Source organism: Ursus arctos, unplaced genomic scaffold (assembly GCF_023065955.2).
Source record: "Ursus arctos isolate Adak ecotype North America unplaced genomic scaffold, UrsArc2.0 scaffold_23, whole genome shotgun sequence".
In the NCBI taxonomy this organism is placed as follows: Eukaryota; Metazoa; Chordata; class Mammalia; order Carnivora; family Ursidae; genus Ursus; species Ursus arctos.
The window spans coordinates 48,293,518-48,310,635 of NW_026622908.1; the positions used below are offsets into that span (position 1 = coordinate 48,293,518).

The window sequence follows — 17,118 nt, forward strand, 5'->3', positions numbered from 1 at the left end:
CCCGCCCCGACGCCCAGGCCCCGCCCCACCGCCCGATCCGACTCTGCTGCAAGACCGCGTCCAGCCAGGCCCCACCCCTGTCGGGAATGGACTGTCACTCTCCCTGTCCGTCGTCTGGAGGTCAGTAACTCCTGTGGTCCGTGCCCGGGGTCCGCTGTCCTGGCGCCGACCTTGGTCGGGTCACCTGTGGACACGCGCCGGGCGCTCCTGCGGCCATGCTGCCAAGGATAGACGCGCGCTCTTGAAGCCACACTGGAGAGCGGAGTGCAGGAGGAGCGGGAGCGGGGTACGGCGAGGGTGGGGGCTGGCGGGGGTGGGGCGCGTCGGGGCTGGAGGTCGGCGCGTAACGGTGATGTCAGAGCGTCCAAGTGCGCTCCCGCGCGTGCGCACCTGCCGCCGGCCTGCTTCCCGGGGCATGCTGGGAGTCTCTGCGCTGAGCTGGTTGCGCGCCTGCGTGGTCTGCGTCTTGGTAGGTCTCCGCGTACCTTCTGGTGGTTCGATCTGATCCCCTGGTCCCTTGGCGCCCAGCAAGGTGCACAAGCAAGGGCTGGCTAACCCGACATTTTACTCCAAGTTGAATAACCCTCAGCCCTTAGTCCCCAAAGAGCAGACCCTCCGCCCCGGGAGGACAGACATCCCTGGCGAAGAGGACTCTCCCGGGTCACCGCACGGGGTGCTGGGCCTTGGGCGTGGCCATCTCCCCTCCCGGTAGCTCTACCCCTATCCGGGCACCCGAGAACCTTGGGGAGAGCTGGATGGACAACTCACGGGGGGGGGGGGGGGAGACAAAAACGTAAACAGGACAGCACCTCGGGGGGGAATTAGCTGAGATTTAAAAGGGGAGCCCAGGCACTGCATTACTGGGCTGGTATAACTGGCACGCAGGTGTGGAGACACGCGAGTGTGGGGAAAGCTGGTGGACTTCGCAGCATCTCAGGATGGCAGGTGGGCAGTGTCTTGGAAGGACCTCAGAACCAGGCACGCTCCCCTCTAGGATGGTGTACCAGGAAGATAACCACGTGGGAGAGTGTCCTGTAAAGTCTGAAAAATCTGAAAGCAGGCTAATGTCAACCGGTGGAAGTTTGTTGCGTAAACTGGCAGTGTTCAGACAGTTGCAGGATGTGGCCATTACAAGTTAGACTGTGTGGGGCACCACGGTGGCTCCGTGCGTTAAGCGTCTGCCTTTGGTTCAGTTCATGATCTCAGGGTCTTGAGATCGAGGCCTGCATTGGGCTCCCTGCCCGGCAGGGAGTCTGCTTCTCCCTCATCCTCTGCCTGCCGCTCCCCCTGCTTATGTGTGCGCGCGCTCTCTCTCTGTCAAATTAAATAAAATCTTTTAAAAAACAAAATTTTTTTTACAGAATTAGACTTACATATTGATTAGTGTACCTGTATATTCACGCATACGTAACTATTAAGTGAAAACTGTAGCAGCTCATAACGCATTCGTTTTCTACCGCTGCTGTAACACGTTGTCACGGATTTCTTATTTTACAGTGCTGGAGGTCAGAAGTGAGAAATGGGCGTTAGGGAGTTAACTCAAAGTAGCCATAGGCCTGGTTCCTTCCAGAGTTTCCAGGGCAGAATCTGCTTCTTGGCCTTTTCCAGCTTGTAGAGACTGCCTTCCTCCATCTTCAAAGCCCAGCCTCTGCTTCCACTGTCACATCTCTCTGATTTTGACCCTTTTGCCTCCCTTCCGTAAGGACCCTCATGACTACTTTGGGCCTACCCAAGTAATCCAGGACAATCTCCCCATCTCAAAACCCTTAACTTAGTCACATCTGCAAAGACCCCTTTGCCATGTAAGGTGGGGATTTGGACATAATAAAATTTGGTCATTATTCTGCTTACCATTACCAATATTTCTTATTTTAAAAAAATGTATTGTGTGTACAGAGGAGTAGGAGCAGACACACAGATGTCAGAGCCTTTGCGTCTGGAAGGTGAGCATGCTAGGGCTTTCCATCTTCTTATTTTTATCTTCTGGTTTTTCTACAAAGAGCACATACTGCACATGTGATAAAAATCTTTTACAGCAAAGGAAACCATCAACAAAATGAGAGGGGAACCTATGGAATGGGAGAAGATATTTGCAAATGACATATCTAATAAGGGGTTAATATCCAGAATATATGAAGAACTTATACAACACAGTACCAAAAAAACAAAAAGCTCCAAGCAAGTAATCTGATTAAAAATGGGTAGAGGAGGGGTGCCTGGGTGGTGAGTTGGTTAAGTGCCCGACCCTTGGTTTTGGTTGAGGTCGTGGTCTCAGAGTCGTGGGATTGAGCCCCACACCCAGCTCTGCATTCGTTGTGGAGTCCACTTGAGACTCTCTTTGCCCCAGCCCCACTCCCGTCCCCTGTGCTCGCTTGTTCTCTGTAAATAAATAAATCTTAAAAAAAAAAAGTTAGAAAAAATGGGCAAAGGACTGAACAGACACTTCTCCAAAGACATCCAGATGTCCAACAGACACATGAAAAGGTGCTCATCATCACTCATCATTTTGGAAATACAAACCCAAACCACAATGAGTCATCACCTCACACCTGTCAGAATGGCTAAAATCTACACAACAAACAAATGTTGGTGAGGATGTGGAGCAAAGGGAACCCTTACACACTGTTGGTGGGGATGAAAATCAGTGCAGCCACAGTGGAAAACAGTATGGAGCTTCCTCAAAAAGTTAAGATATTATACAATCCAGCAATTCTATTTCTGGGTATTTACCTGAAAAAGACAAACAAAATGTGAAAGTTGGTTCGAGCCCCGTTGCACCCAGAGGCCCCTCTCCAACCTCACCCCTCTGCTTCACTCCATTCTCTACCAACCTCAGGTTTCAGCAGCTTCTGCCAGAAACGCAGCTCCACCCTCGTTTTCGTGCATCAAGGTGGAAGAGAGCTGCTCACTGCCTTCATGTGACGACTTGTCAACCTGACAACTTGACCTGCTCTGAGGGAGCTCATGGGGGCCTGGGGCGATTGGCTCTGCCTTGGCTCACCTCTCTGAATCCAAGGGGATCTCTGGGACCCTTGGCCCCACGCTGGTGACCAGACCACCTTGTCCGTTGGCGCCCAGCAAGCCACCCAAACAAGGACTGATCCAGCCAAATATTCTCCCCAAATTGAATAACTCTTACTTTATTTCCCCAAAGAACCTACTTCCCAGACAACAAGTCAGGGCCCAGCTTCCTCATCCCCCACCCATTATGTGCTGCCCCCTGGTGGTCACGAAGATTATGCCAGGTCTGCCCCGAGCACCCGTTTGCGTTTAAACCGAACACCGAGGCACCTCCCTCGCGGCCTGGCACAGCCTCAGGGCCTCCGCCACCGGAGGCCTGCTGGCCCTGGGGAGGAGACCTACCTGCCCTCCGCCCTGCCCCTCCAGCACTCACTCACTCCTGATTCGTTTTTATCCCGCGTTATCCCCTGCCTTGACTTTCCACGTTCTAAATGCTATTAATTTACTTTTTGATTTCACGCATTCCCCACATTGGACTGTGAGCTCCCTGGGCCGCGAGACCTTCGCTCTGCTTTGACCACCAGTGTAGCCCAAGCGCCCAGCATAGTGCTTGTCACTCAGTCGGTGTGGGGTAAGCCTCGGTTGAAGTAGTGAATGCCTGTGTGACTGAGAACGCATCCAGCATCCCTGCTCTAACGGTGCGTGAGTCAGTGAACAAATAACGTCAGCGCGGGGTCGCGGGAGAGCTGGCACGACCTCCAGCTGTGCGCGCCCGGGAGGTGACCTAGTCGGCAGAGCGATTCCTAACGCACCCGGGCCCCTCTCCGTTTTTTCAAAGACAGTGTGTCTTGTTCCGCGTATTTACAAAACGGAACAGGTGCCTTTGAAGACCTCTCCCTGCCGGTAATGGTTTTTCTAAGGGGCAGAGTTCCGCTGCTGATGGTCGGGCTTTCTCTTTTCCGTAATGCAAGTGCTTGAGTGAAGTTTTGCTTGCGGAACTCCCGCTGCAAGGACGGCTGTCTCCGATAAACACCCTGCCCCGGAGTGCGGCTAATGGGCCCTGGGAGAGGACTGGGGGGCGCGGACGGGCCACCCCGGCCCTCCCCGTGGGTCCCGGGCCGCCTCCCGGCGCATCGCCCCGCCTGCGGCCCGGCCCAGCGCCTGGCCCCGCCCCGGGGCATGTTGCGCACCGCAGCCCTGGCCCCGGCGGAAGCGGAGGCTCGGCGGCAGGTGAGCTGCGCGGTTTGGGTTGCCGGGAAGCGGGCGCGGGGAGCGGGCCGGGGAGCGGCGGTGGGGCGGTGGTCCCTGCGCGCGAGGCCCGAGCGGCCGCTTCCTCGCAGAGTGACCCCGCGCCGGCCCGGGACCCATGCGCAACCTCCGGCGCGCGCGGAGGGCGGTGGCGGCCCTGGGCGGCCTCGCAAGGACCCCGGCGCAACCCTGGCTGCGCCCCGCGCCTCGCGCAGGTAACCGCGCCGCCGACCGGGGCCGCCTGGCTTGGGGCTCAGTGGGCCCGGGACGCGCTCCTGCCTTCCGGTCCGGCCCGGGGGGCCCAGGCCGAGGGCTCCTGTCCCCTGGACGCGGCCCTGCGGAGCGGCCCGTTCTCACACGTGAAAGCATTAAGCGTCCTATTGGGACCCTAGGGAGCAGCTCAGCTAGTGGGGGTCCTGATTCCAGGAGAAGCAGCGAGACGCGGCGTCTTTGCTGGGCGTTATCGGTTTTCATGGGGTTCTTGAAGGGATCCGTGACCCACAGAGCTTAAGAAGTGTCCCCCTAGTCCCAAGGACCAACCCGGACGTTTCTCCCCCCAGGCTGTGGTTAAACCCTGGGCGGGTGGGGGGGTGCGCTCAGCTGCTCCCTTCGGGTTTCCTGTCCTCGTTCTTCACCTCTCATCACCTCCGGAGAGCCCAGCCCCCTGATGTCAGACTGGATTGTGAGAGAGGGTCGCTCTGAACTCGCCCCTCCCAGTCCCGTTCTCCAGTGATGATGACTAAGGATTCTTGAGTGGGGATTTACAGACCACACCCTGGGCTCGGTGGGGGCGGTCTGGTTTTTGCTCACGTGGCCAGGGGCAGTGGGCTGGGCCGAGGACGCTGGGTTCCTTCTTTTGTTGGTTGCGTGACACGTGGCCAGTTACCAAGATCCTCTCCCCTCAGTTTTTTTTTGGCTGGCTCATCAGTTAGGATGTGCACACGTGACTCTTGCCTGCTGTTTGGCGCTCGGAGCCTTTACTGGTCTGTAACCCCCACCAGCTGTAGGCTCTGAACTGGCCTGGGTCGAGGCCGGGAGTCCTCCCTTCGGCAAGGCCAGGCCCTGCTAGGCACGGCCAGGAACACAAATGAGGCAGTATTCCTAGGAAACTGGGTTTCACAGAACTGGGGTCCTCATGTGGGGTTGAGTCATCCTGTTTGTCCCGTCCTTTCTAAAGGGCAGCTGAATCCTTTCTGGGCCTTCTGACTGCGCTTGAATGAAACCCACCTCCCTTCCCTGCTTCCATCCCAGCAGGCTGTGCTCTTCTCCTGCTGGCTCCCACCTTCAGGGCCTCAGGAACACCCCAGTGCAGTCAGCACCCATCTAAAACTTTGATATCAGTAGACAGTTAATCACCTCTTTGGACTCCGCTGTCCCTGATGTTTCAGGGCCTGTGACTTGCTCCCATGCCAGACTCATGTGCTGAAGTCCTGCCCGATTTCTCCATGGGCCTGGGCTGACCCAGGGTGGGGCAGAGGATGTGTCCTGGCTTGTGTGGAGTCCCCAGCCAGATATTGTGGACACAGGCATCCCGAGTGGCCACCCATGAATGTATTGCCAGAGTGCAGGCCAGGGGCCCTGGGGTCCCCACTTTACCTACTCCGTCCTTTCCAGGGCACCTGTGGCTGGTTCCTCTCGAAGAACTGTTAGCTGACCACAGGCACCTGTCCCACCCTGCTGCTTCAGCGGGGTGAGGCCTAGGGTTCTCGCAAGTAGTTCAGGTCCATGCTTCTCAAATGCCAGGTGGGGGGCTCTCTGGACAGGTGGGGGTGTGGCACTGCTCGGGTTGCTGGCCCTTGTGCTCCACCAGCTGGGGTCTCTACACTGTGGTGTCACCTGGGCAAGTGAGAGGCCGCGGCTTCAGATGGCCAGCACTGGTCCTGGCTCTCCTGGGTAGGAGGGGCCCATAAAGGCTGAGTGCAGGAGGCTGAGAGGTGAGGCTTCTTCTGATCCCACAGCTGTGTCCCCAAGCTCTGTGGTCTGTGCTGGCCTTTGTCAGGGGAGCCCAGTGGCTGCAGCCTCCTCTTGCCTGGCCCCCATTTTTTGCTCCTGGAGGCTGAGGTGAAGAAGGGCACTGGCCAAGGGAGAGGCTGTGGCTTCTGAAACCTCAGCTCCCCACCTGGGGTGTCCTATTAGGACTGTCCTTCCGTCTGCTGGATCTCTGGCCTGTCAGACATTGAGAGAGTGTGGCTGCGATGGTCCCCTCCCTGTGTCTTCTATCTAGAAAACCTGTCAGACATTGAGAGAGTGTGGCTGCGATGGTCTCCTCCCTGTGTCTTCTATCTAGAAAACCTGTCAGACATTGAGAGAGTGTGGCTGAGGTGGTCTCCCTGTGTCTTCCATCTAGAAAACCTGTCAGACATTGAGAGAGTGTGGCTGAGGTGGTCTCCTCCCTGTGTCTTCCATCTAGAAAACCTGTCAGACATTGAGAGAGTGTGGCTGCGATGGTCTCCTCCCTGTGTCTTCTATCTAGAAAACCTGTCAGACATTGAGAGAGTGTGGCTGAGGTGGTCTCCTCCCTGTGTCTTCCATCTAGAAAACCTGTCAGACATTGAGAGAGTGTGGCTGCGATGGTCTCCTCCCTGTGTCTTCTATCTAGAAAACGTGTCAGACATTGAGAGAGTGTGGCTGAGGTGGTCTCTTCCCTGTGTCTTCTATCTAGAAAACCTGTCAGACATTGAGAGAGTGTGGCTGAGGTGGTCTCCTCCCTGTGTCTTCTATCTAGAAAACCTGTCAGACATTGAGAGAGCGTGGCTGAGGTGGTCTCCCTGTGTCTTCTATCTAGAAAACCTGTCAGACATTGAGAGAGTGTGGCTGAGGTGGTCTCTTCCCTGTGTCTTCCATCTAGAAAACCTGTCAGACATTGAGAGAGTGTGGCTGAGGTGGTCTCCTCCCTGTGTCTTCTATCTAGAAAACCTGTCAGACATTGAGAGAGCGTGGCTGAGGTGGTCTCCCTGTGTCTTCTATCTAGAAAACCTGTCAGACACTGAGAGAGTGTGGCTGAGGTGGTCTCCTCCCTGTGTCTTCCATCTAGAAAACCTGTCAGACATTGAGAGAGTGTGGCTGAGGTGGTCTCCTCCCTGTGTCTTCTATCTAGAAAACCTGTCAGACATTGAGAGAGTGTGGCTGAGGTGGTCTCCTCCCTGTGTCTTCCATCTAGAAAACCTGTCAGACATTGAGAGAGTGTGGCTGAGGTGGTCTCCTCCCTGTGTCTTCCATCTAGAAAACCTGTCAGACATTGAGAGAGTGTGGCTGAGGTGGTCTCCTCCCTGTGTCTTCCATCTAGAAAACCTGTCAGACATTGAGAGAGTGTGGCTGAGGTGGTCTCCTCCCTGTGTCTTCCATCTAGAAAACCTGTCAGACATTGAGAGAGTGTGGCTGCGATGGTCTCCTCCCTGTGTCTTCTATCTAGAAAACCTGTCAGACATTGAGAGAGTGTGGCTGAGGTGGTCTCCTCCCTGTGTCTTCCATCTAGAAAACCTGTCAGACATTGAGAGAGTGTGGCTGAGGTCGTCTCCTCCCTGTGTCTTCCATCTAGAAAACCCTTCACCTGGGACCATGAGCCTCGACATCCAGTGTCAGCAGCTGAGTGACGCCCGGTGGACGGAGCTTCTGCCTCTGATCCAGCAGTACGAGGTGGTCAGGTAGAAAACAGCCATGTTGGTGTGTGCGTGCGCGGGGGTGGCGGGCAGGCTGTCCACCCCACCGCCGTGGCTCTGCTGCCTCCGGCCAACACCCGCGAGTGGGCGGGGTGAGCTCGAAAGCACTGTTTGTGGACTCGCAGTGTCACTTTTATATGATCTGCACGTGGCGTGAGATGTTATTGTACTTTCTTCCCACGATTTGAAAACAGAAACCTCTTCCTGGCTCAGCTGTGTGGGCAGGATTTGGCACGGAGGCTCCGAGGACGGGCGGGCAGAGCAGACTGTCTTCCTGAGGAGTGTGGGGGCGCTCGCTGCGCGTCCGCTGTCGCCGCTGGGCTGTGGCTGGGAAGCTGAGTCACGACTGGGTTTTGTTGCTGAGCTTCTCAGACCCGCAGGTTCCCCAGGGTTTACAAGCAGGGGATGAGCGCCTTCGTACTTCTTCTCTCTTTTACTTATTTGACATAGTTGTAGGTTTATAGAAAGGTTATAAAGACAGTAAAATGAAGAGCCCACACAGCCGCCTGGACTCGGACGCCACCAGCTTTTCCACTTGTGTCCCTTTCGTGCACCCGGGTCTGTGCAGGGTCCCGCATGGCATTTAACGTCACGTCTCCTTGGCCCCTTCCCGTCTGTGACGGTCCCTCTGTCCCTCCTTGTCCTTGGCCGTCTGACTCTTGAGTCCTCTCAGGCTCAGGTGTCCTGTCGTGGCTGAGACACAGGTTTCTCGTGAGAAGACACAGAAATGCTGTTGTGTCTGCCTGTGTATCCTGTCGATCGCCATGGCGCTCTGGGGTCACCCCTAAAGGTCCCCATGGCCACCTGTTCTCCACTCTAACGTCACTGTTTTCTCTTGGTAACTGATAAATGTCTCGGGTGAGGGGCCTGGAGACTGCTCAAACTTTTGCTTACTGATTTTGTCATCCCTCGGTGGATCTTGCCAGAACGGTCGTTACTGGGCCTTTTCCTCACTGGGATTTTTGATTTCTTCATTCCTTCCACATTTATCTGTTGTCATTCTCTTGTGAGCAAGAGCTGGCTTTTCTCCCACCTGTCCATGTTGGGTTTTCCATGTAGTTGGGGCGGCCCTGCTCCTGGGTGACGGTCAGCGTCGTTGCCCGCCTGTCTCGTGAGCCCCTCCGGCGTGTCCCTCGGTGGTGCTGTGCCCTTTCCCAGCACTTCCTCGGTTTGGTTTTGCTCTGGAGATGGGAGCTTTCACGTGCCGACTGTGCCGCCCGGGAAGGTGCAGAGAGCGCGGTGGCCCAGCCACGTGTCTGTGGATGTGCCAGGACCTGCAGCACATGCTGTGTGAGATGACCCATACGCGTTTCTGTTGCTTTTCTTTTTTTAAGTTTATTTTTTAAAGTAATCTCTATGCCCAGTGTGAGGCTTGAACTCACCACCCCGACATCAAGAGTCCCATGCTCCTCTGACTGAGCCAGCCAGGAGTCCCCCCATTTCATTTTTAAACGTTTTGGTTGTGGACCCCTCCCCCCCACCCCGTGGTGAGTTCTTGGCCCACTAACAGGCCAGGACCTGCTGTGTGAAGTGACTAAGCGTCCCGTCCACAGGCTGGACGACTGTGGCCTCACGGAGATGCGGTGCAAGGATATCAGCTCTGCGCTGCAGGCCAACCCCTCCCTGACCGAGCTGAGCCTTTGCACCAACGAGCTGGGTGATGCCGGTGTGCACCTGGTGCTCCAGGGCCTGCAGAGCCCCACCTGCAAGATCCAGAAGCTCGGGTGAGCCTGTATGACGCCAGCGTGGTCCCAGGTGCTTGCCCCGCCCTGGGCTCGGGTCTGAGCCTCCTTAGACGGCCCAGGGAACTGGGGGCTTGCAGGCAGCTGTGGGTGGGCTTCAGCCAAAGGTTCTGGAGCGTGGGGGCCCTTCCTGCCTCGTCCCCGGCCCCTGTGCCCCCGTGGGGGCGTGCTCATGCCACAGCCCTGTCTGTCGTTCCTGGGCTCACGGCCCAGCTTCCTCTGGGCCTTGAGGTGCATCTGAGCAGCCCTCCTGCTCTCTGTCCTTGGCCTGGAGACCCTAGAGCCCGACCCGGAGGAGGAGCCAGCCCTCTTACAAGGCCAGGCTCGGTGGGCTCCCATGGGTATGGGATTCAGAGGGCTGGGGGGGCTCTGTGTCTGCCTCGCCCTGGCTCCTGAGGACAGAGGGCGACTTGCACGGGGCCGTAGCCGACGGGAGCCCTGCTGATGGCCAGCTCGGGTGTCTCTAGCCTCCAGAACTGCTGCCTGACGAAGACCGGCTGCGGGGTCCTACCTGACGTGCTGCGCTCCATGCCCACCCTGCGGGAGCTGTGTCTCAGTGACAACCCGCTGGGGGATGCAGGCCTGCAGCTGCTGTGCTCAGGACTTCTGGACCCCCAGTGCCACCTGGAGAAGCTTCAGTGAGTGTGCGACCTGCCACCCGGGCCGCCCCTGGCCTGCACCCCCGTCACTGTGGTTTTGGGGGAGCCCCTGCCCCCACACATTGGCTGCGGGGAGCTTTCAGGAAGGGGCTCTCAGAAAGCTGCCAATACTGCTGTGTGGTGCGGGGGCTGTGACCCCCATCGGATGCCCCGGGCTCAGCTCGGGAGGCCGCATCTTTCTCCTGGGTCTAGTGCATCCCAAGCTTGGGGCGGGGCTCGTGGTCAGTGACCGGCTTCCAGGAGGCTTGGGCACCGCGCTCTGAGGAGATGGCCCTCAGCTACTGCTGTGCTGTCCCCGTCCGGCGGCCCTCCAGTCTCACAGGCCCCGCAGCCCGGGGCAGGGGGGGCGACCGGGACGGGGCTCCGTCGGCTGGCGTTCTGACACCCGCCCATCCCCAGGCTGGAGTACTGCAACCTGACGGCAGCCAGCTGCGAGTCCCTGGCCTCGGCGCTCAGGGCCAAGCGGCACTTCAAGGAGCTTGCGGTGAGCAACAACGAACTCGGCGAGGCTGGCGTGCGGGTGCTGTGTCAGGGCCTGGTGGACTCGGCCTGCCAGCTGGAGGCGCTCAAGTAAGCGCGGGGCCTGGCTGGGGGGGGCGGGGCGCTGGGGGTGATTGGAGCTGCAGGGGCTTCCCAGCCCAGCTGGCCCTCCTGTGCCCCCAGGCTGGAGAACTGCGGCCTCACGTCGGCCAGCTGCGAGGACCTGTGCGGAGTCGTGGCCTCCAAGCCCTCGCTGCAGGAGCTGGACCTGGGGGACAACAAGCTGGGCGACCAGGGCATCGCCACGCTGTGCCCCAGCCTGCTGCACCCCAGCTGCCAGATCAGGGTCCTGTGGTGAGTCAGCACCCAGCCTGCTCTCTCGGAGGGCCGCGGCCTCCGCGGGCAGCGGGGAGTAGCTGAGGTCAGCTGTGTTGCCTCCGGGGACCCTGCAGTGACATGTGCCCTGGCCCCGCAGGCTCTGGGACTGTGACATCACCACCGCGGGCTGCAGAGACCTGTGCCGCGTCCTCAGGGCCAAGGAGAGCCTGAAGGAGATGAGCCTGGCGGGCAATGCGCTGGGGGACGAGGGTGCCCGGCTGCTGTGTGAGAGCCTGCTGGAGCCTGCTTGCCAGCTGCAGTCCCTGTGGTGAGCGCGGTCCCGGTGCCGGCCAGGGGACGGCCGGGCCCGTGCAGAGATGGTGCCCGAGGGGACCCCGTGGATGAGGGTGCTGCTGAGGCCCCGGGGCCCCGGGTCGGGGCCAGGTCAGCCTCTGTGCCGAGGGCAGGTCAGGGGTGCGGGGCCTTCGAGATGCAGGTGCCTCTGCGAAGGGGCGGGGGCGCTGGGTGTCTGCGGAGGGCAGGGTTGGGGGGGGTTCATGCTCGGCACAGGGGCCTCCGAGGTGCGGAGGTGCGCGCCCCAGTCAGGCCCCGGTCCTGCCGCCTCTTGCAGGGTGAAGTCGTGCAGCTTCACGGCGGCGAGCTGCCAGCACTTCAGCTCCATGCTGACGCGGAACACACGCCTGGCGGAGCTGCAGCTGAGCAACAACAAGCTGGGGGACTGCGGCGTCCAGCAGCTGTGCCAGGGCCTGGGCCAGCCCGGCGCCGCGCTGCAGGTGCTCTGGTGAGCGTGCCCGTGCGGGGACCCCGCACCCCTCCTCCTCCTGCTGGAACTTGCCCCCCGGCCTGCGCCGTGCAGCCGGGCTGGGTCCTGCTTCCTTGACCCGCTGGACGCTTGGTTGCGCAGAAGTCGTGTGCCTTCGATGGTTTTCCTCGCGAAGCGCTCGGAACCGCTGCTGCGTCTCGCGGCCGGAGGCCCGACGCACCGTTGTCTGTCCTTCCGGGTTTTTGTTCTGCGTCTCGCGGCCCGTCTCCGCCGTCCTTCGTTTCTGCCGTCCTGTTTGGTCTCTGCTTCTCACCGCGGCTCCTGGGGATGCCCGGCCATGCTGGGCGGGGCACAGGCGAGAGCAGCAGCGGGCCTGCCCTTGTCCGCCGTCCTCAGCCGGGAGGCGCAAGGCCCGCGCACCGCATACCCGCACCCCAGCGCCTTCGCCTCTGGTTGCCTCCTTGGCAGCCCCCTCCCACCCAGCCCGCTCCTCACTCACTTTGGTGGGCGAGGAAGTGAGGCGTCGGACGAGGCTCTTTGGTGCCCCCTCCTGCCTGCCCGGGGAGGTGTGGCCCTAAGTCCAGGGTGTGCGGGCCTTAGGTCAGCCTGACCACTGTGCCTGCGGAGGGGAGCTGTGCACGCCTGTTTCTTGGGCGGGGACCTCCGCCTGGGGCCACAGTGGGAACCCCATGAGCTCCTGAGCTTGAGGTCTGGGGAACAGCCGTGACCCTGGGGCCCTACTCACTGCGTAGCCCTTGTCACCCCGTGTTCTGTGGCACGGGCCCCGGGGGGGCATGGGCCTGACCCTCTCGTCCTGACCTGTGCCCTGCTCTCCGCGCAGCCTGGGGGACTGCGATGTGGCCAACAGTGGCTGCGCCAGCCTGGCCTCCGTCCTGCTGGCTAACCGCAGCCTGCGGGAGCTGGACCTCAGCAACAACTGCATGGACGAGCAGGGCATCCTGCGGCTGATGGAGAGCGTGGAGCAGCCCGACTGCGTGCTGGAGCAGCTGGTGTGAGTGACGCGTGCGGGGGGGGGAGTGGGGTGGGGTGCGGGCCCCACAAGGCCCTGACCTGCGTCCCCTCCCCTCCCCCGCTGCCTCACAGCCTCTACGACATCTACTGGTCGGAGGAGATGGACAACAGCCTGCGGGCTCTGGAGGGCCGCAAGCCCAGCCTGAGGGTCATCTTCTGAAACCCGGCCCCTCCCCGGGGCTGCCCCGCTGGTGTCCTGGCTTGGAAAACGCGCTAATCAACTCACTTCGCAAGAAAGTTTTAGACACTTTATTAAAGCACTTTTATGGTAGGAGGGCTGCTTGTTCTTTCTGTGGGGTCCCCACCAGGCGCAGCTTCCCGAGTGTGTCGTCAGGGCGCTCTGCTGTGTGCGTGCACACGCCCGGACAGCGGCCTCCCTCACCCCCACCACACCCAGCTCCCGGGGCCGCCCCTCCGCATGCCGCCACCGACGCGAGTGGACAAATGCCGCAGTGGCCCTGCCCCTCCCCCCCCGCCCCTCTGGGCAACCCCTGCGTTGGGTACAGGACGGGGGGGGGGGGGGGAGGGAGGCTGGCAGCCAGTGAGGATGGCGCCAGCTGCAGACCTTCGTTGCCGCTCTTTGTTCTGTTTGCTCGTGAAGACGACCCTCAACCCCTCCTCCCCACCTCAGGCACAGGGCCTTTGACTCCGTGTTCCTCAAGGGACCAGTCTGTGACTCTGGCCCCATTCCCACCCCTACGTTTGTGGGGTCAGATGAAGCCTCCCTGGGAAATGGCTCAAGGCTGCCTGCTCAGACCTGCCCCTTCTCAGCCATCTCGGGGTGCCCTTTACACGTGCTGCCAGGGGGCCTGGGAGCAGCCAGCATGGACACCCATGGCCTGAGTGGCCAGGGGCCCAGGGAGCAGAGAAAGGCACCGCGATGCCTGTGCTGGGCAGGGCTGTCTGGTGCTGAGGGCTTGGTGCGGCCCAGGGGCCAGCGGGCTGATGGTGCAGAAAGGGGAGGAGACCGGCTGCCCGGGGCCAGCCCAGCCACACCTGTCTGCCCGAGAGAAGCCTCAGGAACATGGAGCACACGTGCCCACACCCATATACCCCGTGTTCACACACATGTGCACACACCACACACGCCCAGGACAGGGGCCACCTTTGGCCCCCAGCCCGCAGAGCCCCACTGTGCGCACGGGAGAAAGGGCGATAAAACTGCAAGGGCCGAGGCCTGTGGGAAGGCTCCGGAGGCCTGGGCTCCAGCCGGTCATGAGGTGCATCAGTTTGGGGCCGGCGCCCCCTCCCCCTCTGCCTCTGCAGGCCCTGGGGGGTCTTCTGGCTCAGGCAGGTGTCCATCCACGCGGTCCACGGCTCTGCCCTGGTCACCCCTGCTCTGCTGCTTCTGCCGCCGAGTCTCCTTGTACCTCAGGGTGATGTCCCTGGGGACAGTGGGAGCCGTGTCACCGGCAGCCGGCCCACGGAGCGACCCCAAGACCCAGACACCAGCTGACCCAGCCCAGGAGGCGGCCGATGGCCCGCGGAGGCCCACGGCACTCACCGCAGGAAGAAGCGCCAGATGGTCCAGGTGAGCACGAGCACGGAGCCAAGTGTCCAGCACTGGGAGATGTAGAAAGGCAGGGACAGCGTGAGCGTATGCGGGTCGTACTTCACGACGATGAGCAGCTCTGTGGCCGTGATGGCTGCCACCAGCCACGCCTGCTGGCCCAGCTTCTTGTGCAGCTTCCTGTGGGGGGGGGGGCACGCGGCTGAGGGCGACGCGGCTGTGCCCCAGGGGCGGCCACGCCAAGTGTGCGCCCAGGCCCGCCCCGCCCGCCCCGGGCCCTCACGGGTCATCCATGAAGTCGTAGATCTCCCGCATGGCCACGCCGCCCACGTTCACGAAGAACACCAGCCGCAGGAGGACCAGGTAGTGCTCCGGGGGCAGCCACAGCACGAACTTCAGGTAGAAGGTGTTCAGCTCTGCCAACAGAAACTGGGGGACACGGGAGGGTGGGTGGCGAGCCAGGCTGCCCAACAGGCACGCCCACGAGACTGGCCAGCCTTACCACCAGGATGATGCCACACACGGCCAGCCAGCGGCGCAGGCTGGAGGCGGGCTTCCACTCGAAGCGGACCCAGCTGTAGGGCGTGAACTGGAAGGCGATCCTCTTCATTTTGCCCCTGGGAGCACAGGTGCCCGTCACCCTGGGGCGCCTCTGCCCCCGACCCCGACCCCCCCCTCCCCCGGCAGCCACGATGGACCGGCGGGGAGACTCCACTTCCCCAGGGCCCTCCCGGGTCTGTTCCCGGACTGCTGCTCCGAGTCTCCAAGTGAACATGACCGCGTGCCCGCAGCACAATGGGAGGAGGGCAGCCCCCAGAGGGGTGACCCGGAAGCCTCTGAGAAGGGCGGGGGGGGTGAAGAGGAGCTGACTGGACAGGGTGGTGCTGAGGCCCACCTCCCGGCCACCACAAGGGCCCGGGCCGGGCTCCCGCGCACAGAAGAAGCGCGCAAGATCCCGGTGCACCCCCAACAGGTGTACTAGCGGCACCTCCAGACCCCACGGGGACGCCCTGGCCCCCACGGAGTAGGGCGGCGGCTCGAGAGAGACGCACTTGTAGGTTGGAATGTTCCAGAGGCCCTGCCACTTGTACGTCTTCAGAGACAGCCACTCGAGGGTCTTCATGCCGCAGTAGATGCCCAGCCCGTTGCAGACAAGCACGTCCATGATCCACTGGGGGCGGGGGCCAGGGAGGGGTGAGCGTGCTGTCCCGCCCCGCCCGAGGGCCTCTGCGCCCCGCGACCCCCGGGAAGCTGCCGGCACCTACGTGGTCCCACCAGCATTCGCTGAAGTTGGGCAGCTGGTGCTCCAGGCTGTACTCGAGGAACTCGAACATGACGCTCACGATCGTGCACATCCACCAGTCTCGGATCATCAGGGTCTGAGGCCGCGACACAGCGTCAGACCCTCCGGGGACGCCCCGGCGCCCTCCCGAGCAGGGCGAGGCGCTGGCTGCAGGCCCTCGCCCACCACACTCCAGCACTCCCGACGTCAGCGCGTGGCTGCGAAACGGACTCGGGGCACGGGGCGGACCCAGGGAGTCCTCCCGCCGAGGCTGTCTTACCTTCAGGTACCAGCCAAGGAAGTGCGCAGGCACAAAGCCGTCCAGCTTGTCCTGTGCGGGCAGGACACCAGCCTCGTGTGCAGCCCACAGCCACCTGCCCCCCGCTCCCACCCAAGTCCAGGACTGCTAGGACGGTCTCAGCCTTCCTGAGCAGCGCCGGCTGGACCCGAGGGACAGAGCTGGGGTCCCGCGCGCGAGCCGACAGCAAGCCCTGACCACCGAGGAGAGCATGTGTCCCCGTCACTGGGGCCCCTGGTGAAGTTAATGGGCTGGGCCGAGACTAAGTCTCTAGGCTGGAAGGCAGGGACCTGCTTCCTGGTGAGCTGGGACGGGGCCCCCATGTGTGGGCTGCACAGCCCCTGGGTCCCCCTACACTGCTCCAAGTGGGCGGAGCTGAAGGGAGCCCCGGGTCAAGCAGGAGGAAGCCCAGCGCCTGCCAGGGCCCCTGCCAGGGCCCATCCAATCTGGAGAGTGACCGGGGTTCCCAAAACACCACCCAGGACGACTCAGCACCTGGGAGCTTGGCCCCACCCCGAGCACTGGGCTCCCTGGGCCTGTCCATACCCAGACGTTGTGGAAGGGGTCGCTCTCGTTGTGTGCGTCATAGATGAGGCAGTTCCCCCCGTAGTCCCTCTCAGGCAGTGGGACGCCCAGCCTAGGGTCCACGTACTTCAGAAACTGGCGGCCGTCCTGGACAGTCTGCAAGGCCAGCACCCTGGTTAGTGGGGCCAGACGCTGCTGGTGGCGATGGGAGAAACCAGCTAAACCCCCAAAACCTTGAGCCACGTGTATGGCCTGGGGGGTGTGGAAGACACCTCCACCGAGCGGGGGCAAACATCCTGTCTCTACTGCCGTCCCCCCAACACAGGGCTGGGCAGACTGCCCCACGGCCCCCACGTGGGGACACAGGTGGGGTCGCAGGGCAGGGGCTCAGGTCACTAGTCTTGCCGCCTCCCCTCCCCATGTCCCCTCACAGAAGGAGCACGACATCAGGGCAGCTTTCCCAGACATCGCTCCTTCTGGTCTTAGCGCCAGGAGACTTCTGGGGTCGCGTGGACACGAGCCTTCCCCCTCCCTCAGGCCCTCTCCGGCTACCAGCTGGGGCCTTCAGTCCACAGGGAGGGGCCCCAGGACACTCGCTGTCAGGACCCTGTCCCCCCACT

The 17,118-nt window shown here is 61.4% G+C and overlaps 2 protein-coding genes across 6 annotated transcripts in view; one reads left to right on the forward strand and one right to left on the reverse strand.

Annotated features, from left to right (window-relative positions):
* On the forward strand, window positions 1-13,154 carry RNH1 (ribonuclease/angiogenin inhibitor 1). 4 transcript variants are annotated; one of them, XM_048215907.1, is made up of 10 exons: window positions 1-120; window positions 7,748-7,853; window positions 9,422-9,592; window positions 10,078-10,248; window positions 10,669-10,839; window positions 10,933-11,103; window positions 11,225-11,395; window positions 11,699-11,869; window positions 12,693-12,863; window positions 12,956-13,154. In XM_048215907.1, exons 1-10 carry the CDS (start codon window positions 87-89, stop codon window positions 13,041-13,043), a joined length of 1,425 nt encoding a protein of 474 aa, XP_048071864.1. In that variant the 5' UTR covers window positions 1-86; the 3' UTR covers window positions 13,044-13,154. The 4 variants fall into 4 exon arrangements, with proteins under 4 accessions (XP_048071864.1, XP_048071857.1, XP_048071866.1 ...); XM_048215900.1 differs by having other exon boundaries at window positions 14-120; window positions 7,685-7,853; XM_048215909.2 differs by lacking the exon at window positions 1-120 and adding an exon at window positions 4,086-4,191.
* The window catches only part of PTDSS2 (phosphatidylserine synthase 2), a 26,527-nt gene continuing 22,527 nt past the window's right edge, over window positions 13,119-17,118 (reverse strand). For both annotated transcript variants that reach the window (XM_057317278.1, XM_048215912.2), the window contains exons 5-12: window positions 16,520-16,654; window positions 15,956-16,006; window positions 15,659-15,772; window positions 15,446-15,564; window positions 14,896-15,010; window positions 14,677-14,822; window positions 14,388-14,573; window positions 13,119-14,268 (exon numbers count right to left, since the gene is read on the reverse strand). In XM_057317278.1, coding sequence (XP_057173261.1) covers window positions 14,109-14,268; window positions 14,388-14,573; window positions 14,677-14,822; window positions 14,896-15,010; window positions 15,446-15,564; window positions 15,659-15,766 — 834 coding nt within the window. In that variant the 5' untranslated portion in view covers window positions 15,767-15,772; window positions 15,956-16,006; window positions 16,520-16,654 and the 3' untranslated portion in view covers window positions 13,119-14,108. The remainder of the gene's footprint in view (window positions 14,269-14,387; window positions 14,574-14,676; window positions 14,823-14,895; window positions 15,011-15,445; window positions 15,565-15,658; window positions 15,773-15,955; window positions 16,007-16,519; window positions 16,655-17,118) is intronic.